Consider the following 25,975-nt stretch of genomic DNA (forward strand, 5'->3'; position numbering starts at 1 on the left):
TACCTTAGACAGTTTAAATAAAACAAAAAATTGATTTCCTTTTCAACAAATGGCCATATTCTCAAGTTCCTTTCAGTAATGCGTAAAAAGAAGTCAAAAGTCTAAAGCGACGATCGAATAAGATAATTTGTATAAATGCATGTTTTAAAATGATGAAATCATTATAACCTATCCGTTACAAAATGGAGTATTGGATACGAATGTTTACCGTGCTCTGTATAGTAAAAGGTGGGTGGCTTCAAAATTTTGCATCACGTTCAAGACGCTATTAATGAAGTTAAACAGAAAACACTTATCATTTTTCGTGAAAATTTGTGCTTAGTTCCTTTATATATGTTCAAAAGAGAAAAGTAAGAGAAAAGAATGGTATATATGGAACATTGTGTATAAGGCAATTATTTTTTTTGGTCATTATAATTCGATATAAAGTTTTCAAAATTAAACAGCAACCCCAAAAGGATAATTAAGGATTACATTTATATCACTGCTTATATATAGCACCTGTTTCGGAACATTCAGAACTTAATTCAGCATCGCGATCGACTCCTCACTATTTTTAAGATCCCTATATTTTCGAATATATTGTATAGAGATTCTCAGTATTTTGGTTTGATCCATTTGCTACACATCTTATTGTCATATTTGTATGTAGTTTGCAGTGCGGACATGTTTAACATAATTCCTCGACTGGTAGACAGGAAATCAGATGGTATTCCCATGGCTACAACAACTGTACCTATGATATCAATGTGTGCCTACCTGTGTAAGGCGAACAGTTCCTGTCGGGTATTCCACTACAACAACATCTCACAGGAATGTGGACTTTATAACAGTCAGAATCACAGAGATGTCGGTATAAAAGTGGGGACCAAACACTTTCAAATAATGCCAAAAGGTGAGAGAGAGAGAGAGAGAGCTCTTTTGAAATACGTATTTTCCATATATCTCCTTTCCCCTCCCGCCAAATTTTATAATTATTTGTTGCCTTGTATCAACTCTGCTCAATTTATTTCTAATTTCTTCTCAGTTGAGTCCCATGAAATTATTTTAGATCATGAAGTCGGCCCAATATCATACCTTTACAAGGAATTTTACATTTTATAAGGACGTTTCCTTATAAATGAGCCACGATTTATAATTGAATTCAATTGACATTTTTTTCTTCGGCAACGAAACTTGGAGAAGGTTACTATTATAATAGTATTTTCATCCATGTGATAACTTTTTTCGTCTGTCTGTCTGTTTTCTGCAAAATATATAGATTTGGGTGATCTCCTCCTCACCATCTAGTCCTTGTTATGTCCGTGGGCACATAGGGTAAGGGATTTGGGTGACATTTTAGGTTAATTTAGGTATTGTACCTTAAAATGGGGATCAGTTTTGAAGATGCAGATGGTGATTTCGTTCTCTCGCCTTCATCAAATGTTGACAATATGACTCAGAAGTTGTAAACTGCAATTTCCAATGAAAGGGCATTTTCTCAATGTCAAGTTTTGTTATATCGTTCCTCTTCACAAACCCTAGGGTTTAATTGTGTAGAAAGAACGAATATCACAAAACATTGACATTGTGAAGATGGTGAAAGGGGAAATTTAAGGGAAAATTTGCATGTGCGTTAGAGGCAGAAACATCCAGTGAAAGGTAGACTGAGGTTTTTTTTGTAAAGCCGTTTACTTGGTATCATAATAGACCACACTGTAAGAGATGCATTGTAGTTTTAGTTTACATGTATATTCCATCTAAAAGAATCTAATTTCAGAATGACGGAGGAATGCAATCTTTGTTTGCTTTCTTTTTGTATGTGTTATGAAAAATAATTTTCAGGCTCGACCTGTGTACATATATAGCTACAATCTAAATATTTTATCCAAGTTTTGTTTTTCTGTAGAGTGTGTTCCAGGAATAGATGAGTGGTTCCCAGATATAAACCAATGTATCTACATTCATACTACCACAGTGATATACGGAGATGCCCAAGGAACGTGCCATTCAATGTCCAGAGAATTAATGAGTATATATGGAGGGAAGTACCTCGCCGTCAAAGCAGTGATGCAAAAACTTGATATTTGTGAGTACATGTACCATTGTAAACCAACTCCATGAACGAAAAATGAAGTCGCCCGCGTGGCGCATTGGTTAGAGCGTTTGCTCAAGAGTCGCGGCGTAGAGTTGATCCTTTCAGGTTCGAATCCACTGTGCGACGTGGAGACCGGTCTTTCGGATAAGACCGTAGAAACCGAGGTCCCGTGTCGCAGTAGGTGCTGGCAAGAAAAAAAAAATCCTCACTGCTCAAAGGCTGTAAGTGCCGAGTACAGTACTAAATTGCAGTCCTCCACCGGCAAATGGTGGCGTCTCAATATGAATGAAAAATTCTCGAAAGGGGACATTAAACAACAAACAAAAAATGAAAAAAAATTCTTTCTTCTAAATGCCAACTTACTTTGCCATCCTGGAGACATACAGAACAATATTTTATTCTCTTTCAGTGGGAATTCACGTATACGCTAAGAGGGTCGGTGCTTTCTCCTATGAGTGGCGGAATGGTTCGGCGATCACAGATCACTGGTGCCCTGGTGAGCCTCTGGAGGACCGTGATTGCGTTGCTTTAATTGAGACTACATGGTGTCCAGAGTTAGGGCTGGACGATAGCTCCTGTACTAAAGCCAAGAGAGTGTTCTTTTGCGAAGAATGAGTGCATTATTAAATATGTCCGTGACTATCAGCATTTAACTTTGCCTTAAATGATTTAAAATAAAACCAGACTCTTTAATTTGGCCACATGCTACATGCATCTGATTCGTCGTGTACATACAGTAATTGAATTTCACATTTTGTACATCCATAATGCTATATAGCTCTAACAAAAGTCTAAATGTTCACTTTTTTGGTTCCTGTACAAATTCAACAAGGGCAGCGCAAAGCGGAGCATATCGATCATCCCTAACAAAAATGTACTATATAGTTAACTATAGTTTACTATATAGTTAACTACAGTTTACTATAGATCAAAGTTTTTACTGTGTAGAAAATAAAAGTTTTCACTATAGTAAATCAAAGTATTTTTACTATGGATTTAAGATTGTTATATTTTATGTTCCATAATTCATATATGCTTATTTTTTCATATTAAATGGATCTTCACTCGTATACTAACATATTATTTATAAATTTTACATCATTGGTTTTAAATTTAAAAGATTTTAAACTTTAAAATCTGAAAAAAGTTCTACATCAAAGTTTTCACTGTAAATCAAAGTATCGAAGTATTTACTATAGTTAACTATAGTAAACTATAGTTAACTGTAGTAATTTTTTGTTAGGGCTGATATGAATTATCACTTGCTTAACTTTTGTTACGCACCAACTCCCTCCCCCACACCCACCCACACACCCTCACCCCCCCCCCCCCCCACACACACACACACACAAGCGTTACTATGTCCTCTCTAACTTCGTTGCGAGGGGATTTTTTTTTTTCTCTCAAGGGAAAAAACAATTTTATTTTTTAATATTTTCCTTGGAGAATACTTTTATAATTCTAAGTAAATAAAAAGTTGACACTTGATTTGAAATACTGAGCATGTTAAGTTTTATTGACATGTTCCATGTCATGAGGTATGTGGAACGCTGCTACAGTTTGATTTATTAATCAGTGTAAATTTATTTGAGCAATGATCATTATGAATGATTTCTGATCGAGTTATAACTGAATGCGAGTGACATACTCTGTAGCTATTATTCTTTAACTACAAATTTTGCCTTGCTGCAGTGAACAAAAACGTTTATAAATGTTGATTTTCAAAATTTCTTTCTTGACCAGAGTGTTTATTAATTTTTCTGTGTTTCAATTTGAAGAATATGGCGTAAATTACATACGAAAGAATCGGATCTGAGACAACCCGTGATTGGCGACTTCAGTGTACGTAGGTAATTCAAGCTACATGTATTTAGCTAAATATAGTGATTGTTCAAGTGCTGTTAAGAGGAAAATGTTTAAAGGGTTAAAAAATACCGACAATAATCGTGGATACGTAAATAATTGGAGACTTTACTATGCGTAAGTAACTCAAGCTACGTAGCTAAATATGATGTTAACAAAAATGTCGAACTCGATTGCACACAACTGATCAATAATAATTTACACTTGGGAAAAGCAAAATACTGTATGTTATATTTCATTATCCCCTCGTTCAATTTTATTTATGTGATTGGGATATGAGAAGATCAGTCAATAGATGAATGAATAAATATATAATTTATATACATATATTTCAATCAAGTCAACATTCGATCCCGGTGCAAATTACGTCACTTCCGTTTCGCATATATGACAAATTAACCCACCCACAAAAACACACACGCATAGCGCGTTACTATATCTCCTCCGCAACTCCGTTGCGAGGGGATATTGAGGACTTTGCCGTGGTTTGCTTTTGAAAAACCTAAATCTAAACTACACTGAGGACACACTGCATATTGGGTTGTTAAGTTAACAATATCTAATTAAAAGCAATCTAAAGTAATCTCAAAGTACCGTATAAACAGAATTTTTAGGGAGGATTCAATTTTGGCATTATTAGTGATAGTTCTGAGATCGCTGAAATTGAATATCGCTAACAATCTATTCCATATCGGTTGTTATAGTTATCTCTCTTGACATTATAAAATCGCAAAAATTACTCGCTAAAAATATATACCAATTTTGGGGGATAAATCGCTAAATTTGCGTCTCGCTAAGATTTCCACTTATACGGTAATTGACGACATGTTTGGTTTTAACAGTGAGTTGTTAAATCTTGGTTCTTCAAAACATTTACTCGATAAACACAGGATATTAAAAGATGTTAATTATGTTGCATCTTAGATGTATGTTGTCAGATACTGGTGTTAGTAAGTAAATTTACCTATATCAAAATTAGCTCCTAATTTATTAATTTCAGAATTTGAATTTCTATTAGAAAAATAATAAGATCGATCTGAAATCAGCAAACCAATAGGATCCCGAACATACTTGTAAGTTGATTGTTGTTTAGTACAGGGTGTATCTTAGTTCATGGTCATCTATGACAAAAGTTATTAAAGATTATCTACTAAAACCATCTACAGGACCCCTTTATCGTCTCCCCCCTTCCAGGTGTTTATTATCATATACAGCTTACTGTATACCAGTTTTGCGTTGGTTTAGTATTATCCAATATTGGGACCAAAGAACTATATACGGTAAGGGCGTATTCCGGCCCCCATAATAGTCAAATTTTGAAAATCTCTTGAAATGAGCAAAAGTGCATATATTGTATAAAATAATCCAAATTAAGACAATATATTATGAAATTGGAAAAATTAGTTGGCTTTTCTTGTCTCTGTGACATCACAAACTATTTGGATTTCCGTTATTTTTAAAATAGAGGCCAAAATGCACAGAGTTTGTTCAAATTTGACTATAGTATTTATAGAGCGCAAGCTTGCTCAGGTACCATATTCACATATTTCATTGATATTATCATTCTACACAATATATCAAAAGATCTAGTCTGAGCAGACCTGCGCTCGATAATTTCCAATCAAAATACCGACGTAAAATACACTATTTTCTCTCAAAATCATTGCAATTTGGAATTTACGTCATTTTATTGACGTCATATCTAACTAATGATGTCATAGTTGATAAAAATATTTAATGCTTTGAAGTCTGCAAATATCCACCTGGTTTAGAACATAATTAAAGATTTCTCCATCAAAGTTTTATTTTGGGGGCAGATACTGGCCACTACAGAATATAGTCCTTTGATAGATTTTTTCCTACATCGATTATACAGCTGTATACATGTACATACATGTACGACAATAGAATAGCAAAATTGTACAGCAAAAATAACCAGAATTACAGTATTTGCTTTGAATTATACACATCTAAAGAACATCTAGTAAATGATTTGCTAGAAGAACTTGGTGTTAATTCTACTTTTGGAAATCAAACTTATACCCCCAGTTCACTTTCTAAGGATGAAATTCTTCAAAATCACGTTTTAGTCTTTAATGCTTAATATTCAAGTCAACGAAAGTGAATTCAATTTACCCTACCTATTCTGGATTCAAAGATACATGCAGGTTCCAGCAAATCCTCTACCAAGTCCCTATTAATACTCCTCACAAAAATATTAACTGCTGTGAATGAGAAACTTCAGACGTACATGTACTGTGCTACACCATATTCAAGAAATGGTGTAAATTGAATGTAAAATTTCAAAACCTCCTACGATCTTTTAGAAAATTAGAAATCACACATTTTTTTTCCACAGTCAGTAACTTCAAAACTTATGACATGATTTTAAACACTTATTACAATGAAATATGGAGATACGAACAGTAATCAAGCTCAAAAGTCCATTAAACAATACAAAGTGGGAGCAGAGCAAACACGGACCTCTAAAACATCACAGGTAGGATCGGGTACCATGGAGGAGTAAGCATCCCCTGTTGACCAGTCACTCCTTGTACTCCTTGTCATGATTGGGCAAACAGAAAAATTTCCGTAGATAATTCAGTGTGTAAATAATGGCCTTACAATTAGTATGAAAATGTCAGTCAGTCAGCATTCGCCTTAATGATAGATTGTATTTGTTTACAAGATCATTGTTTTGTTTGTTTATTGTTTAACTTCCCTCTCAAGAATTTTTCACTCATATGGAGACGCCACCACTTGCCGGCTCCCCTGACGTAATTGTTTATCTCCTCGCACTAAAGAGTTCCTCTATGGTCTGTTTTCATTTCTATGAAAAATACTTAAAAGCCACAGTAGAGGTTCAGTATCACATAAAAGAAAACAGACTGTAGGAACTCTTCAGTGCAAGCAGATAAACAATAACGTCAGGGGAGCCATATTTTGAACGGAGATTTTAGTGCATGTTTTTATGGTGGGATTTACATGCCTAGACGGTAAGCAATGTGAAAATAATAGTGACAGAGAGTTAATTGAACAACTAAATGACTTAATTGAAGCGAACGACAGTGTCGCCTAGATGAATAATCCCTGATATAGCCGGCCGAAGTTAGGGCTGAATCTCTTGACGTGAATTATGAAGGACTGTCCCGAAATTCGGTGGGCGTCAGACCAAATATCTAGCCCAGCCGAATCTCCACCGAGATTAGCCGTTGGAGGTCTGCAAATTTTGACCTATACTCGGCACTCAGGGCCATTTAGCAGTGAGGGATCTTTTTTGTGCCATCACCTACTGCGACCTCGGTTTATACAGTCTCATCCGAAGGACCGGTCTCCATGTCCCCCAGTCGGATTCGAACCCGCGACGTAGGGATCAACTCCTTACTCCTCGACTCTAAAGCAAACTCTCTAACAACTACGCCACGCGGGCGACTCATTGTATCGACCACAGAAATTGCGAAATGTTGACTTCAAACAAGACTGTTGATATCCTCGTTTCATCAACTTGTTTGTCAATAGCTTGCCTCGTTTTAGAAATTGTTCAACGTAGAACATGCGTATCAAATCAACCGGGAGGCATAATCTCCATGTGCAGGTGATAAGGGTATATTGCTACATAGATAAGGGAAGTTGACGATAGGAAAGTTGAAGTCATCACGTTTATCACAAAATTTTGTTGTTAGGTTACCATTTACATCTTTTTCTAGAAAAATATCCAAATATAAAACATATGTGCCAGGCTCTGTGGTCTTTTATTTGAAGTTCACTGGGATATATCAAGTCGACATAAGTATGGAAGTAACTATAATTAATTGTTAATTGATAATACTAAATGTTAAGTTAAACATAGGTCTGCTAATAAGGGGGGAGCAATTGCTACCCATGGAAATTCCAACAGATTATTGGTAGACTTGATCTGCAAATACTACATTCATTAGATATTGTCAATTAAATCTCGGACATCTTTTTTTTTAAATATGAACTTCGGAGGACTTGTGTGTACAATCAGAATGACTTTTTTAAAAAATCATTTTGCCAATGACAAAGTAAGTAAATTCACGGGTTCCATTTTTATTGAAAAATGTCAAAAAGGCTGGGCTTTAATTTATCGTGGGGAATGGTTGTGTAAAGTGTTGAAAGGTCGTAGTTTTGATCTAATTGATTTTTGTAAAATTTTGTGATTTCAAATTTTCTAGAAGTTCCTTGGAATTTTTAATTATCCACATTTGATTTACATCACTTCTCGAATATATTGTTGTACAGTACTCCCGAAGTTTCATCTTCATTGCTTTTAATATTTTAGTGAGGAGTAAAGAAAGAGGTCATTCCTGATGATAAATGAAAGATTAGGCTTTTTGATATAGACAACAGCTTCTTCAAGAAAAATGGAACTCGGAATTCATCTGAATTGTATGACAAATGGGATGATTTCACCTTTTCCACGAAATGTGATGATAGTCATGCTGAAAAGTCCAATAAAACGATACAAATCGTAAACAGAGCATACAGGACCTCTGAAGTTGGATGAGGTGCTATGGAGAAGTAAGCATCCGTAGTCAATTCAGTATAAAGATAATGGCCTAACAATTTGCATGAAAGACGTCAATCAACATTCGACCTAACGACAGATTGTATTTGTAATCAAGGTTATTGTAGGTCATTGTATCGACCATAAAATTTGAGAAATATTGACTTAAAATGAGGTTAGAAATACCCTTGTATCATTATTTGCCTTATTTTATATCTTTAAATCTTATATTTATAACTTTTTTGTCAGTAGCCTGCCTCATTTTTAGAAATTGCCTTGCTTATGTCTCAACTGCGTGACATAAACCCCATGTGCAAGTGATACTAGAAATGGTATCATAAGAGAAGTTGACGATAGAAAGGCTAAAGTCCTTACGTTTATCATAAAGTTTAGTTGTTAAATCGCCATCAATGTCTTTCTTTAGTAAAATATCCATATATGAAGCAGATATGCAAGACTCCGTGGCATTTCTTTTATTTCGAGTTCGATTGGACATATCAAAATAATGTATGAATGAAAATCAGTATTGTTAGTTGATAAAATATCGATACATCTAAATGTCGAATTGAAGGCCATAGCAAGAGATTTCTTCTTTTCATGTTAAGGTTTTTTTTTTTTTTAATTAAATGAATTCTGCTTCATAAGAATAGAAAACAGGAATCTATTGTATAGTATGTGAATCATATACGGTACCAATTTTGATGCATCAGATGCGCTTTTCGACAAATTATCTCTTCAGTGATGTTCATGCCGAAACGATGGAAATCCGAAATATTTAAATAAAAAGGACTTTGAAGAGCTGAAAAAAGGGGACCAAAGACTGGAGCTAAATACGTCGAAGGATCAGAGCTATGCATGAGGGAATTAATCCTTAATTTTGAAATAAAATGTTAATTTTACCACAGCAATTAAATATATATCCGTATTGCCGAAGTAATTAGCCACTGAGCTGTAGAGATCCTCGGGAACTAACAGTCCACCAGCAGAGGCCTCGAACCAGGGATCATAAAGTAAATCATATACGGTACCAATTTTGATGCACCAGATGCGCATTTTGACAAATTATGTTTCTTCAGTGATGCTCATGCCGAAACGTTGGAAATCCGAAATATTTAAATGAAAAGGACGTACTTTGAAGAGCTGAAAAAGGGGGCCAAAGACTGGAGCTAAATACGTCGAAGGATCAGAGCTATCCCTGAGGTATATAATCCCTAATTTTTGAAATAAATTTTACCAAAGCAATTAAATATATACCGTATTATCAAGCTAGTACCGAAGTACTTAGCTACTGGGTTGTAGAGACCCTCGGGGACTAACAGTGATGGCATATACTGAGGAAAACAGCCACCCCATGCTCTCTGTGCCTCAGCCGGTTCCTATGAAGCTGGTGAAATATTAATCCAAATGAATATGAATGAGTAATTTTTAAATGAATAAATCATAATCGTAAACGTCAATTCATTTCTATATTTGTTTTTATGCTGTTGAATCTTGACCCGGTTTAATAATCAAAATTCAACGATTTTCACTCGCTGCCGCTAGGGTCTGAATTCAACACTGTTGGTCTCAAATTCAACGCTGAAATATGACCCCGGGGTCACTGTTCAACTCGGGTCAAAATTTACGTTACAACGGTGTATTTTTTTAAAAAAATATTTGCTACCTTCTTGAAATACTGCTAGAAATTGATTAATTAATTTAGCAGAATAACTTTGATTAATCTTTGAAAATGATCAAGAGGCCTTTCGGTCTTTTATTATGTTCAAGGGTCACTCTGGACTCCTTTTTGATAAAAAATTATTACCCTACACTTAACATTAATTGTAACCTGAGAAGTTTTCATATGAGTCTAAAGTCCTTTTAAAAGTATCAAAAAGCTACAGTTTATATGTATCGTGCTGTAACAGTAGTGGAATTATAATCAAATGTTGATTATTAAAAAATGAAAGGAATTTAAAAAAAAAAAAATTGAAATAACAATATTTCTCCAAAATTATTACCAGCAAATGACAGCTTACAAAATCTTTCCTGTTGTGTTGATTTGGTCCAAAGAAGCTGGTATCAGGTTGACAGCAGAAGCTTTTAGAAGATTTTAAAAATGACGCACCATTTGACAACCTTAAGGGTGTTCAACTGTAACAAATATTCTGAGAGTATTGCATTAGCAATACTAGTCCCCTACCGACAAGTGTAATCTGGTTCCCATTAAAAATTAAAAATGCCATTATTCCGTCAATAATCATTGAAGCGGAACGAAATGCAAACTTGATCTATAACCCATCAAGGTAAAGTCACATACCAAAAATCAGCTCAATATCTACAAGCGTTTAGAAAAAGGTGCGGAAAATCAAGTGGGACAGACAGACAGACGGATAGACAATTGTGGAAGAAACCTACAGTCCCCTCCGGTTTTACCGATGGTGAACTAACAACTGCATGTATAAAAAAGGCAAACTAATATTATCATCATCATTAGTTTGCATTGGGTATACATGCATCATTAACCATTTATCCCTTGATATTGTTAATTAGTTTCCAAAGTATCCGAGCTGATATAAAGGTCAATGTTGTAAAGACACTGTAATTGAGTGGGACGCTGTATTAAAAGAGCGTTATGGTCTATATGCCACATACTCCTGTACTAGAATTACAATCTCACAAAGCTATTTAAATATCAATGGAAGGAAAAGTAGAGAGCGTAAATACCTAACTTCTCTAAGCGGTATATACAGGCTTTTTGTAATCCAATTTGTAATCATGTTGTCAGATCTCGAAAGTTGTCCTCTTCTAACCAGCAACAGAAATGATAATTTTGAAAATGCAGGTGAAATTTCTCTACAATCACTGAATACAGAATCACAAGAACAGCAAACCGAAAGGGAAGGATTTCAAAGGTTTATCGAGACAGAAACAGAAACTCTGGAAAAGGAACTTTTCCAGCAATTAAGCAATACTCCAGGCCCATCACCAGAAGACAAGGAAGTACCACACATACCCCTGCCACCCGGGAAGAAACATCATTTGTTTGTGTCTTACTCTGTAGAGGATCATAATGAAGCAACGAATATTTGCGAAGAGTTGAAGAGAAGATTTAACCTTAAATGCATGAACTGGTATCACGATTTTCACCAAGCTAAAACTATAGAGGAAAATATCCGTCATGAAATGCAGCAAAGTGTTAAATTCCTCTTATTGATGAGTACGTCTTACTTTGAGAGTTTCTGGTGTGTAAATGAAGCACGCGAAGCGTGTCAACAAACTTTTACAGAAAAATCAAATGTTATTCCGGTATTATTGAATCCTCTGAACACCGAATTGCCCATTTATCTGAGTTCATGTGTGTATATAGACAAAGGTAAGGAAGAGGATGTTGCAGCCAAAATTTATGAGGTTTTTAATCGTCCAGGTAAGTGTCTAGTTAAATTTATTTCATTTTAATTTTATCTATATGACGTATTCATCTTACAATTCCTTTGGTATTACACTTCTGGTATTTCAAATTCTTTTAAATTAAAGGGTATAAAAATTTAAATACTTTATAATATATAATTTATAGAAACCTTGGACCAATTACAGCTGGGCAGGCCAGGTATGTCCCTAATATGAAATCTAGTGCAATGCTAATTGAAACAAAATTCGCTACCACTTATAATCAGTTTTGCGCATATAAAATTAACTCTACATTGCATCTCAGAACATGTAGCTGCAAAATGAGTGTTGACACAGAAAAATATGATTTCAACAAACTCCTAAAAACAATGAACATATTTAGTCACATGTTTAAAAAACATCTTTTGGTCAATATTATGGTCATTAAACTCAACTCAATTAATGGTTGAAAGGAGTCTTAAATGACTGCTAGTATTAATTGGCCATTCAGTCAACCACAAGATTGATAAGATTCCGCCTCCTTAAAGAGGCGAAGACATTAATTTGAAGTTTATATTCTTAAAAATTTTAGAATGTCATGACTTACACGTGACAAGAAAGTTTCAGACCAATATATTAGAATGAGCGAAAATTATCTTTAAAAAACTCTAAATGTCGGGGGAGTTTGATTGTTTTACAGCATAGAACTTCAAAGAAATAAAATCTATCCCTAATATTTAAGAAAAGTGGAAAATCTGTTGTGTATAAATAAGACATATTTAAAACTGTTATCAAGAAAAATCAGAATAAAATATAGGAAAGTAATACAACACACCAGACTGAGTGTTATCTGTTTGCGTTCAGTGATGTGTGCAGTGTTAGCTAATCGAAAAAAAACCTGCTAAAATGTAAGCATAAACATTAACAATTCCCATCCTTATCTTTACAAACGCAGGTGTATATTGTGAGGGTTATGAAGAATGAGGTTGTCATTGAATATTTCAAAGAATCTAATAGATACAAACAATACAAATCTATTAACAGGGCATAACCACCCCCCCCCCCCCCCCCCCCGAGATAAGGTGCCGAGGAGGGGTAAGCATCCCCTGTTGACCGTTCACACCCTACATGATCCCTGTGTATTGATCAGGTAGACGGAAAATCCCGTAGTCAAAATTTACTTTGAAACAAAGGCCTGAAACACGTGGTATGAAACACGTCAGCCAGAATTCAACTCGGTGATAGGTTATGTTTTGCTAACAAGGTCATTATAACGACTTAGACTACATAGAACTTTTTTCAGTTTCTAATGCTAAACCGTTAATTTACTCTAATTAAGACCCATTACTTTTACTTGCACAATTATCTTTTTGACCTCGCTGGACTTTACGCGGTAAGTTCTTAAATAGTTTTCGTTAGTCCATTAAATGAGAGAAAAAGTGTAAATTGACAGAACGTTAAAGGTACCCAAGCTATAAAAGATTGATTAACAATTGTCATTAAGATTCTTTATCAAGGTGGTATGGGATACCAAACAAAACTTCTCCTGCATATTCATTTACCAAAATTAAGAGGAAATGAAATGCCCCCACATTTCAGTATGTTAAATTGTAATTTTAATAATTTTTTTTTATTATTTTAATGAGAAGTACAAAACTGATTTTTTTTCTCATATAATTCTTTTTTTCAAAAGTTTAATATCATAGGCAGGAATTTACTAATATAAAGTGTATATAAAAACAAAAATGACAAGAAATATGTCTTAGTATTTTTTTTAATTTTCAACAAAAAATTAAGCGTAAAAACTGGGAAAACTTCATTTCTTGAAAACAGACTAATAACATTTCATGAAAGTCTACAATTAGAATGTATCTTGATATGTAAGTGTAATTTCTATATTTTACATGCATAGGTTTCTTTAAATAACCTTGCAAACAAAAATAGTCAACTAAATGCTTATATAACATGCATTTTAGTGATCTACATATATCAGATATAGCTTCTTGTTTAAAAACATCACACATTCTATTGTATGTTATGTCTAATATAATACTATCCTTTTGATTACTATGGTACAAGTCACCCAAACCTAGAGTGTACATTTCATTTTTTATACTCATATTCAGGGATCTTTATTCTCTACCATATCTTGATAACATGCACTCAATATACAATTATAATTACTTTTTCTTAATTTTAACCAATATTGTAATATTCTGCGCTTTCTGTATATATCTAGTGGTATTCTACCTAACTCATAATAAACAGCACTATTGCAAGTATTTTTTCTTACACCAAGTATTCTTTTACAAAAATTAATATGCACTCTTTCAACATCTTGACCTTTATGAAACCCCCATATTTCAGCTCCATAGCATAACACACTTTTAACACATTAATCTGAGTCAACATTGAAATTTAAATCTTTCATTTTACTATAAATACTAAACATTGCCTTGTTACCTTTATTTGCACAATGTTTCTGTGTGGATAAGAATTTACCATTATAGTTAAATAACATTCCTAAATAGTTAAATTGATTCACAACTTCCACATTGTTACCATTATATTTCCATATAATAGTGTTTCATTTTAAAGAAATTTAGAGACGTGATAAAAACCCTTTAACATTTTGATTCAAATTCTGGAAAGTATTTCTATTACAGAACATCCTCTTAATTTTCAAATGATCTCATAATATATTTAAAAAGTAACACAACCTAGCAAATTAAGGGATTTTAAAATGCTATAGGTTAGATGATGGAAAGCTTCAGTCCAATACAGACGTATGTCAGGATTCCTTGGAATAACTTTTACACCTAAGCTTTTGCACTGTCAATAACCCTATTTAAATGAATATCTTTGCCGCCTGAATACAAATAACTCCATATGCAAATATTATTTTAGATTTTTTTTTTTAAAGAAGTGTATGGCATTGAAGTTATTTTACATTTCATTTACATCTCTTATAAAGTTGGAGAAATTTAATTACAAAAAATGTTTAAAAATCAACCGTTGTCCACTGCCTAAAGTGGATAACATGGGAAATTGTTTCTATCTTTTCATATCTTTTACTATCAAAAAACCCATTCAAAATGTGCTTTGTTTGCTTCTTTTGGAAATATTAAAGTGGTAATTCATGCTATTTAATACATTTTTCTATTAAGAACAAAGAACTCAATTTTAAAAAAATAAATCTCTGATTATGACAAGATCATTAATTTTCTTTTTAGCTGCCACAACTGCCACACATAACGGTGCTTTGATATGCCAAAAAGTTGCAGAAAAAGCAAAATTTGCTATCCATGGACTTGCTTTCAGATTTGCACCTTTAGAGAAATATGAGCTCGGGAAAGCTACTCAATTTGACATAAGTCAGAAACAGGTTTTCATTGTTTTTAAATTTATTTTCAATAAACATTCAATATAATATTAAGAAATATTAAGGAATATATGAAACCAAACTCATAAATGCTTTACCTTATATTTCAGTTTGAGAACCATTACATCACTCTCACAACGACATTAAATAATAAATTTTTGTTCAGAAATTATCAAGTACTAACAACAGTGGAGTGGCGATGCATGGCTTTGCTATTCCTATTTCTAGTAGCTGTAGCCATTGAGGGATCTTTAGTAGTCTTAAGTAAAACCAATATTTACGAAACCGAGAAATATAAAACGTTTAACCTGATAACGCTGACAGTTGGATCAGCAATGACGATTTCAATAGTTCCGATTGGATTTTGTATTATACATATATGCAGAAGAGTTGTAAGTAGTAGACGGACTTATCTCTCTATTAATTCTCTCTCTCACTCTCTCCTCTCTCCCTTTTCTCTCTTACTCACCTCTTTCGTTTTTCTCCCTCTAATATCTCTCCCATTCTCTCATTTTCTCTCTCTCTCTTTCAGATATGCCTCTTCCGCTTTTCTCCCTCTCCCTTCTCTCATTAATATTTTCTGTCTCCTTATTTCTGTCTCCATTCTCTCTTTCTTTCACTCTCTCATGAACTCTCGCTCATACACATAGGAACGTTTTGTGCTCTATGTAGCCTATATATTTTATTAATTATCTAATTTCATTTTTTTTTTAATTAAAGCTTTGTAAAGATGTCCACTTGATTGTGCTTAAATACAACCTGATGTTTTACAAGGAGAGTAAATGTCTTGTGTACTTTGACAACTCGTGCCTTTCCAAACCTACAATATCCTTAAAAATTCGTTCAAGACAATGCAAATTACAAAACAAATATTATTTTTCATCCTTTTAAGTAACATGCAACAATATGGACAAAGACTATAAAAACAATTAAATAAAAATCTAAAACACAAGTTGGTTTCTTTAATTTCATTGAAAGTATATATCTTAGTATTTCCAACATTGTGGATCTTTGTTATCTTATATATGCACAATGATCATATTATACAATTATTGCTGTTTTGAGGTCAATACGATGATTTAGCCACCTGAGGAGTACAATATTCACCGATCCCGAAGAGTGAATATTTTACTTCGATGGTGGCTAAATCATCGTATTGAAAAAACAAAAAAAAAAACAAAAAAACAAAAACACCAGCAATAATTGTTTTATTATATGATTCAAGGATTAAGTGATAAAAACACATTAAGCAAACCATGCTATGACGTTTGCTGAAGACTTGGCCAAACGCAATGAAAGAAGCGGGGCCAAAATAAACAACCAGTTGTAATAATTTGGAAATTTCTTAATCTATTTTTGGTGCGATGTAGAACAGATAAATATAAGGCATTTAGCATCGATTTTGAAAGGGGGAAATTTACGGGAAAATAACAACTTATCTGAAAAATCTTGTTTCTTGGGGAGGGTGTTAAGGTCCAATAAATTTTTGGAAATATAATACTGTATCAAAAAGTGGGGGAAAGGGCCAATCAGATTTTTCACTGAACATTTTCAAACTACATTGAGAGTAAAAAATTACGTTCAGAAAAAGTGGGGTGCCTGAATGTTGTGTTAACCTGAGTGGAAATCATGTGCAGGTGAAATAGCTTTTCAGAACTAATTGTATCAATTTGTAAGTTCTAGATCTCAATCTATTTTTAATCCAATGTACAAAGAAAAATCCTTATGTTCACCTGGAAGGTCACGTGCAGGTGAACTTAACAACTTTACGTAGTAATTTTTCTACAATGTCGTAACTCAGCCAAACAAAGAGCTATGAACAATTCAATCATATAATAATGGAAATTATAAGCAATGAAACATTAAATTCTCTACACATTACAACCTGTACAATTACCTTTTAATTTCATAAAATTTTCTTAACAAGTGAACCAGCTTTATATCTACAGATACGGTACTTCAGAATGCGAGGTAATAATATCTCATGAGTTCAGTACTTCTTATCAATTGGCTCATTTGAGCTTTCTTATAGAAAAAAACCCTTGTCTTGCGTTTTGTTTCGTTTGTTTTCTGCAAATCATTTACATGTTCGATTTCTTCTCTAGAACCTTTTACTTAATTTCAAGCAAATCAGACAGAAAGTAACACTGGCTGAATGGGACTTAAGTTTATTCAAATGAAAGGTCATGTGTTTCTTCAAGGGGAGACATTTAGCATTCAGAACTGGTGAATGTGGCTATAGTATGGGGTTATCTAAAAATCCGCTTCAGACAAAATAAGACAATCTTATACGAAATCCCCCTTCTACAATGCAGAATTGAGTTTGATCAAATCGTACCCCTTTCCCACTTGGGTTTGGGTTGGGTCAGGATAGGATGTTGAAGTTTTATATAGGAATGCATACAGGAATAAAATAATTTCAAAATCTCAAGACCGGCCGAGCAAGAATATACCATCCAATAATATGGAAATATGATGATTCCATTGAAGTTTCGTTCAAATAATGTCCCCAGAATGAAATGGAACCATAGCAGGGGTTAAATATTACAGTTTTAACATAGGGTGTATAAATATTTTTGTCATAGAATCTTTTTTCTCAGGAAGATTATTATAAGTTAAATTAATATGAAGACATCCTTACATGTATGTTGTGAAGACGCAGATTTCTTTGACTCATAGCCCGTGGATCAAGGGTGAAACCACAATAGGATTCAAAGCTTCACATGATAGGAGGGTCGTTAACTAAATAATGCAAAAGGTCATCTAAAAATAGGAAAAGCATGTAAAGCTCATTCTTAATACTTTCAATCCCTCATAGCATTCCTTGTTAACATTTACACAGGTGTAAAGTCTTTGTACCCATGACCAGAAAACATCAGCATACTCATCTTTAGAGATGCTCTAAAGACACTGATGAATAGCACTTTCCATGATATACCTGAAATTGTAAAATCTTCCTTTGATTAATTTCATATGTTTTTAGAAGAAAAAGATCTCACAATGGCTGAGATCTAGCTAATGTGGGGGATGCCCAAGCTCTGTAAACTTTCCTTTCTTCAAAATTTTATTTATTTCTCTATGCTTATTTGCAGCAACGTTTTCATATGCAGAAAAATACTCCGGGGACGGGTATTTGGATTTGCTTTGCAGGAAATCTGCTCAACTTTTCTGATTGAAATTTTCACATAAAAATTACCATTGATAATCCTTCCTTTGGCTGTATTACCTGTTTTACTAGACCTCTTGAATAAAAAGAAAACCAATAAAACATATTTGGAAGTCTTGCTTCTCTTTGCAATAATAGGACGACAGCTTTCTCTTTTATTCCACATTTTATTCTTGATCTTCCATCTCGGCTATAAAAAGTACACCCATGTTTCGTCATCCATAACTCAAGTTTATTAATTCTTCTTTTTTGTCACAATGTTTATTTTCAAATAGACCATTGGCACATTTAATGTGTGTTTTCTCATTGGCATTTGTAAAGAAATAAGGCACCCATCTGATAGAATTATTGATTTATTTCATTTGTCAGAACTCTATAAACTGTTATGACGATGAAATGTTTCGTGTTTTAGCAAAGACTATCAAAGGAAATTTGGCATTTTCTGATATCATGTTGCTCACAGCATCGATATTTTTTGGTGCACCTACAGATTTCGATCGATCAGTTTGACTGCATTTTTTTAATTTTACTTTTTTTTCTTTTAAATTTCCAAATCCATCTGAAAACTATACAGCGTAAAAGACTAGTCTTTCCACATTTCAAAATCATATCTTTTATATGGGTTATTCAGCTATTTATGTAATGAAGTAAAGTTTTCACATACGCCCTCATTTTTATCTTCTTGGCAGAGATCATTTTTAAACAGTTTTCAGCTCAGTGTATTGACCATGCTTACTTTAAAAGTGAATTCCTTTGCAACAACAATAGGAAAAAAACACGGTGTTTTCTTCAATTAGGAGATCTAAAATAGGACCTTTCATCTGTTAAAAAATAAAATTCAAAACTTCTACATTCATTATGATAAACTGTATGTTGCATTACTTATTGAATGACCCTCGCATATAAACAGCTACCACCTGCATATTCTCATATTTTTTTCAAGCAGGAACCATGCATTTCGCTCTTGTGGGACTACGGTTGGGGTCAAGAGCCACTGCAACTATTATCAGTCATAATTTGTCTTCATCCCCATAAAGCGTAGTCTCACGTATGTTCAAATCATGACCCCTTGGCTAGAGTAAAGCCTCAACAGTTTTACAGATTTTGATTGATGAAATATGGAGATAACGAACCGTATTTAAGCTCAGAAATCCATTCAAACAATACAAACTGGGAGCAGAGCAAACACGGACCTCTAAAACTTTGGTACATTCTTGCCGTGCGGCGATAAACAAGACCCAAAGATGTGTATTTTAATATTTTATAAAGTATTGCATATATCTGAATGAAATTTCAGGACAAATAGATAGAGATATTAGTATATGAAGTTTTGTTTAAAAATGATTAAAGATTTTATAGCAGGTGTGACATTAGTTTTGGATCAACCCTCGCATATATGTGAATGAAATATGGAGATAACGAACGGTATTCAAGCTCAAAGTCCATTCAAAAAATACAAATTGGGAGCAGAGCAAACACGGACCTCCAAAAACATCATGGGGTGGGTGGTGGGGTGGTGGTAATATTTTTTCTTCAATGAAGTCGTCTGTATTACCTCAGAGATTTTTGACTGATTCTCTGCAATGATTCGAACAAAATTAAAGTTGGTTTGTAGTACATACTGGCAGTGAAATTTCATTCCATGTTTAAATAATATGTTTCTAAGTTCAAATAGCCATACCATAAAGATTTGCAACTAGTTTTATTGTTTTGGGTGATGTTTTAAATAGTCCCTAACGCATGTTACAATAAGGAGATAATAGTTTATAAAGCAAGACTTTTATTTCAATGTAATTTTCTTCCGTTTTATGTTTGTTATTTTGTTTTTAGTTTGTATGTAACCTAAGGGTTAAATGGAACACGTGATTTCCAAACAACTTACTTACTTACTTATCCTCTCCGTGCCCCGGAGGACGCATGAGGCCATTTAATAAAGAACGCCACTTACGGCGGTCGCTGGAAACAACCTGCCCCTCCTTCCAGCAGCTCCAATCCAGTTCTCCTCTTTCTTTCTCAACAGAGCGTTGTCGGATGTTCTTTGGCCGTCCTCTTCTCTTTCCCTCAGGGGCCCATGTGAGAGCTGTTCTTATATGTGAGCTGGCTTCCCTTCGGAGGATGTGGCTTATCCGTTTCCATCTCTTTCCTTTGATCGTCCTTGATAGAGGTATGGATCTTGCTCTCTCATACATGTACAATTGTTGGTTGGATATCTTTTCAAGCCAGTGTATTTTTCTGATCCTCCTAAGGCATATCCGATGGGATGAGTCAAGCTTTTCATCGTCTTTCTCAGCGGTTCTCCATAGTTCCGAACAATGCAGCAACACAGATAAAACATTTATGTTGAAGATCTTAAGTTTGGTTTTTTTGCTGTATTGTGCTGACTTTCATTCTTTGGTGAAGGATGCGAAAGCAGTCCCTGCTAAACCTAGCCTTCTCCCATGTCTGCCTCAGTACGAGGGTCATTCAATAAATAATGCAACGTACCCTACATCATAATAAATGTAGAAGTATTTTATTTTATTTTTTCACAGTTGAAAAGTTCTTCTTATCATAGAAAATCCCACGATTTTTCATATTGTCCTCGCAAAGAAATTCACTTTCACAGTAAGCATGGTCACTACACTGAGCTGAAAACTGTTTAAAATAATCTCTGCCATGAAAGATGAAAATGGAAGCTTATATGAAAACTGCTTCTTTACATAAATCGCTGAAGAACTCATATTTAGGATATGATTTTTATGCCCCCATATTTTGCCCTGTCCGTCCGTCTGTCTGTCTAGCTGTCTGTTTGTCTGTTTATCTGTTTGTCCTCAAAAACTTTAACATTGCTCATAACTTTTGATTGGTTGGAGCTATGGCTTTCATATTTTACATGTGTATTTCTTGTGACAAGAACTTTCTTTGGGTACCACCATATTTGACCTTGGAGTTTGACCCAGTTTTACAAAATTTCACACAACTTTAACCTTGGCCATAACTTTTGAACAGTTGGAGCTAGGGCTTTCGTACTTCACATGTAGTCTTTGTGACAAGACCTTCCTCTGGAAACCAACAACTTTGACCCTTTGATCTTGACCTAGGAGTTTGTCCTACTTTTGAAAAACTTTAACCTTGGTCATAACTTTTGAACGGTTGGTGCTAAGGCTTTCATACTTCAAAAGTGTAATCCTTGTGACAAGTCCTTTCTCTGGATACCAACATCTTTTACCCTTTGACCTTGACCTACGAGTTTGACCTATTTTTAAAAAACTTTAACCTTGGCCATATCTCTTAAACGGTTGGAGCTAGGGCATTCATTTTTCACGTAAGTAATCCTTGTGACAAGTCCTTCTTCTGGATACCAACAACTTTGACCCTTTGACGTTGGAGTTTGACCTACTTTTGAAAAACTTAAACCTTGGCCATAACTTTTGAACAGTTTATGTTAGGGCCCTCATTCTTTACATGTGTAATCCTTGTGACAAGACCTTCCTTTAGAAACAAACAATTATAGCCCTTTGATCTTGACCTAGGAGTTTGTCCTACTTTTGAAATACTTTAACCTTAGTCATTACTTTTGAACGGTTGGTGCTAAGGCTTTCATACTTCAAATGTGTAATCCTTGTGACAAGTCCTTTCTCTGGATACCAACATCTTTTACCCTTTGACCTTGACCTACGAGTTTGACCTATTTTTAAAAAACTTTAACCTTGGCCATATCTCTTAAACGGTTGGAGCTAGGGCATTCATTTTTCACGTAAGTAATCCTTGTGACAAGTCCTTCTTCTGGATACCAACAACTTTGACCCTTTGACGTTGGAGTTTGACCTACTTTTGAAAAACTTAAACCTTGGCCATAACTTTTGAACAGTTTGTGTTAGGGCCCTCATTCTTTACATGTGTAATCCTTGTGACAAGACCTTCCTTTAGAAACAAACAATTATAGCCCTTTGATCTTGACCTTGGAGTTTGACCTACTTTTGAAAACTTTAACCTTGGCCATATCTTTTGAACGATTGGTGTTAAGGCTTTCATATTTCACATGTGTATTTCTTGTGAGAAGGCCTTTCCTTGGGCACCATTAAGTTTGACCATTTGACCTTGACCTTGATGTTTGACTTACTTTTGAAAAACTTTATCATTTTCCATATCTTTTCAATGGTTGCTGCTAGGGCTTTCATATTCAAGAACTTACTTTTGATACATGTACCAACATATTTGTTTTGCATTTGAGAAAGTTTAACCTTCGCTATAAGTTGCCATACGGGGGGCATCAGTGTTTCACAAACACATCTTGTTATATGTGGAAAGAATAGTCTTTAATACTGTATAGTTTTCAGATTGATTCAGAAATTCAAAAGTAAAAAAGGAGAGTTCAAATATAATGGTCAAACTGATCAATTGAAATCTGTAGAATCCTGACAAAGGAAATGAATATAATAATATTTCTATCATACAGGTGCCTTACATGTATTTTCTTACAAATGCTTAAGAGAAAACATGCGTTAAATGTGCCAACGATCTATTTAAAAGCAAATATTTTAACAAAATAGAAAATGACATAAACTTGTGTGATGGATGAAGAAACATGGGTGCACATTTTATAACCGAAAAGGAATATCAATAATAAAACGTGGAATCAAAGAGAAAGTTGTCTTATTATTGTTAAAAGAAACAGTGGGCTCATAACGTGTTTATTCTAGTTTTCATTTTTTTCAAGAGGCCCAGTAAAACCTGTAAATACACCCGAATGAAGGAGCATCAATGGTAACTTTTATGTTCAAATTGCCGTTAGGAAAGTTAAACAGATTTCCCGCGAAGGAAGTCTAAATACCGGTCCCCAGAGTAATTTTCCTGTACCTGACAACGCTGCTGCAAATGAGCATAAAGAAATAAATGAAATTTTGAAGAAAAGAAGGTTTATAGAGCTTTGTCTGTAAACAAGAACGAAAACAAGGCAAAACACCCCCCCCCCCTAAAAAAAACAAAACAAAAGAAATAGAACTTTGGAAACACCAGAGGAGGGACCAGGTGCCTAGGAGAGGTAGGTATCCCACGTCGACCAGTCACGCCCACCATGTGCCCTCGATATTGATTAAGTAAAGGGAGCAATCCGTAGTCAAAAGTACAAAAATACATTCGCCTAATAATTGATATGAAATTTTGTAATCGCAAACAATACATGTACCATTATGTCTACCATAGAATTAACAAAATGCTGACTTTAAATTTTTTTTTAGAAATCTCTGTGACATCAACGTATTTGTCATTAACCTGTCTCGGTTTAACAATTGATTTTATAAAACATACCCTTGACTACCATATTAGTTAGGGGACATAAACACGATAAGAAAGCTGATAGTTGAATATTTTTTACATAAATATAGGTATAAATTTAGGTACGTTGACGGCTGAAAAGCTGAAGTCATTCATTCCGTTTGTCAGATAGTGTAGTTGTTAGTTTGCTCGTAAAGCTTATTACCGGTAAAGCATCCAGATTTGACTAGATGTGGCAGTTCTGCCATATCCATTTCAAGAAATCTGTATTATTAAAATTGACAACAGTTTAGTTTCAAGATGTACTCGACCTTTGTTGTTAATTTTCTGATTCTTAAGTTCTTTCCAAATGAGTAATAAAGTAAAAGGGTTTGAGCAGATCAGATTTTAAATGTATAAAAATCTTACGGACAAAATGCCCATAAAGTTCTCTTTTCAAGTGAACTTAACCCACAATAGAATTTGATCCTGTCATTGATTGAAACATGCTCACTTGTTTAAGATTTATATCAAAATTCAGATAAAATATGTTTAGGAACACCTGTTGTGTCTATTGAGAACAAAAAGACCCTCAAGAGATGTGGACACTATCAAAGTGAGTTTTACTAGAACTTCTATACCATGCATGTTTTCTAATTATTTTATGTTTTTAAATCGTAAATCATTGCTATTGATTAAAATGAAATATGTTGACAAAATGATTTTTTACTTGATAAACAATGATTAATTATGTCCGTATTTTCAGAATAAAGTTAAAGACTTAATTGAAGAAAAATTGAGAGAGTTTCAGAGTACCAATGCTATGAAGAATTGGACTAGCATATCAGAGAGTGCCACTAATCGTCATCCAACAAGGAATAACCGGGCTTGTCTTTGTGAAATGATTGAGGACTTTGTGAACAAGAAGCTTGATAATCAAACAGTTATTGTGGCCTGATAAAATGGAATCTTTTAGAATATTTTGTTCAAGTTTAGAGCTAAGCTAATTAAGGCTTTTAGCTATAAATGTTTATCGCATTCATGACATCTTTAATGATTCTCAGTTCATAAATATGCTTTTAGAGTTTAAAAATATGTGATTTCTAAATTTTTGAAGGAACAGCTATAGAATTTACTTTTCTATATTCTGCGATCATCTATTTCATTGAAAAGACTCTTTACTTAAATTCTACAATATGCAATGTTTCATAAATTTAAAAATGAAAATAAAAAAGTAAATGCAACATTTAATAACTCTAAAATGACTTTTTATAAAGGATGTCATATTTACCTGTTTGTATTTCAATATACTGAGAAATTACGAAATGTTAAATTTCTGTTTATTATTTTTTTTTCATCATGCTTTTTATTACAGTCTTGTAATTTACGGTCCGCTGTTATTTCTTATCGTTGGTCCTATTATTGTTTCAACGGTATACGTGGTTCAATTTTGTTACGTAATGGCCAACCTTAGTAAAAGTTTGATTTTGATTTAGTCCGCATTATCTTACAACTTAACTTTTAATATTACAGGTTCAAATTCTGGATTTTTAATAGTCTTTTTTTTCAATAACAATTGAATTAATTATACATGTAACAGAGAAAAATAGGTTGTGATTCGAAAACTTCAGTTGGTTACATTGTTCATAAACAGTTTCTCCCGATTAACCAGTATAAAACAATAATCATTACATGTAAGAAGTAGCATAGATAGGCAGTATAGAAACATAATTTTTCATTCAATTTTTATGCAAGGAAATAGTTGTATTAATGTAAATCACAAAAACATTAATTTGACTTAAACGTTACATTACATAAACATTTATTACTATACATGTACTACATTAAAGATAATAAACTTTCAAAAACAGCATTTTTTTTAAATGTATCTCTTGGTAACAATAGTTCTAGTTAAATAAAATGTAAATGTGAATGGAAGACAAAAACCAGATGAAAAATAAATTGCAAACTTATTATTCCTCCGTGTAAAAGTTGGTTGTACAGTAGTAAATAGGGATATGTGTGTATAGATCAGAGATGTACTGAGCTTAACAGGGATGCGTACAGTCTGGTCCAGTGATGTACAGTACCAAACTGTGATGCGTACAGTGAACAACAGAGGTGCATTATGCTGTACAAGGTTAAGTACTGTTTAGAGCTGTGCTGTACAGTGCTCTCCTGTGATTGCGTACAATGACAAACAGTTTTGTACACCGTGCTGTAAAAAGGGTAAGTGTCTATACTTATAAATTAATAAATTTTGCAAATAAACTCCGAAACGGGTGCACCAGAGTTCTTACTAACTCCTCTATGAATACACTAGATACAAGATGAGGTCCGTAAACTATATTCAGA

General features: G+C 33.8%; 3 protein-coding genes across 3 annotated transcripts; all 3 read left to right on the forward strand.

Annotated features, from left to right (window-relative positions):
- Positions 1-182: 182 nt before the first annotated feature.
- On the forward strand, positions 183-2,692 carry LOC133187626 (uncharacterized). The gene is made up of 4 exons (XM_061323045.1): positions 183-187; positions 591-895; positions 1,889-2,068; positions 2,487-2,692. Exons 1-4 carry the CDS (start codon positions 183-185, stop codon positions 2,690-2,692), a joined length of 696 nt encoding a protein of 231 aa, XP_061179029.1.
- An 8,514-nt stretch (positions 2,693-11,206) lies between these two features.
- On the forward strand, positions 11,207-16,114 carry LOC133187867 (uncharacterized). The gene is made up of 5 exons (XM_061323259.1): positions 11,207-11,874; positions 12,025-12,057; positions 15,071-15,222; positions 15,330-15,611; positions 15,940-16,114. Exons 1-5 carry the CDS (start codon positions 11,226-11,228, stop codon positions 16,108-16,110), a joined length of 1,287 nt encoding a protein of 428 aa, XP_061179243.1. The 5' UTR covers positions 11,207-11,225; the 3' UTR covers positions 16,111-16,114.
- Positions 16,115-16,924: 810 nt separating this feature from the next.
- On the forward strand, positions 16,925-24,735 carry LOC133187627 (uncharacterized). Its single transcript, XM_061323046.1, has 4 exons — positions 16,925-16,970; positions 17,147-17,190; positions 24,177-24,236; positions 24,387-24,735. Exons 1-4 carry the CDS (start codon positions 16,925-16,927, stop codon positions 24,576-24,578), a joined length of 342 nt encoding a protein of 113 aa, XP_061179030.1. The 3' UTR covers positions 24,579-24,735.
- Positions 24,736-25,975: the final 1,240 nt, after the last annotated feature.

This window comes from Saccostrea echinata, unplaced genomic scaffold (assembly GCF_033153115.1).
Source record: "Saccostrea echinata isolate AGI-Se365-2 ecotype Australia unplaced genomic scaffold, CSIRO_AGI_Sech_v1 ptg000015l, whole genome shotgun sequence".
Taxonomy (NCBI): domain Eukaryota; kingdom Metazoa; phylum Mollusca; class Bivalvia; order Ostreida; family Ostreidae; genus Saccostrea; species Saccostrea echinata.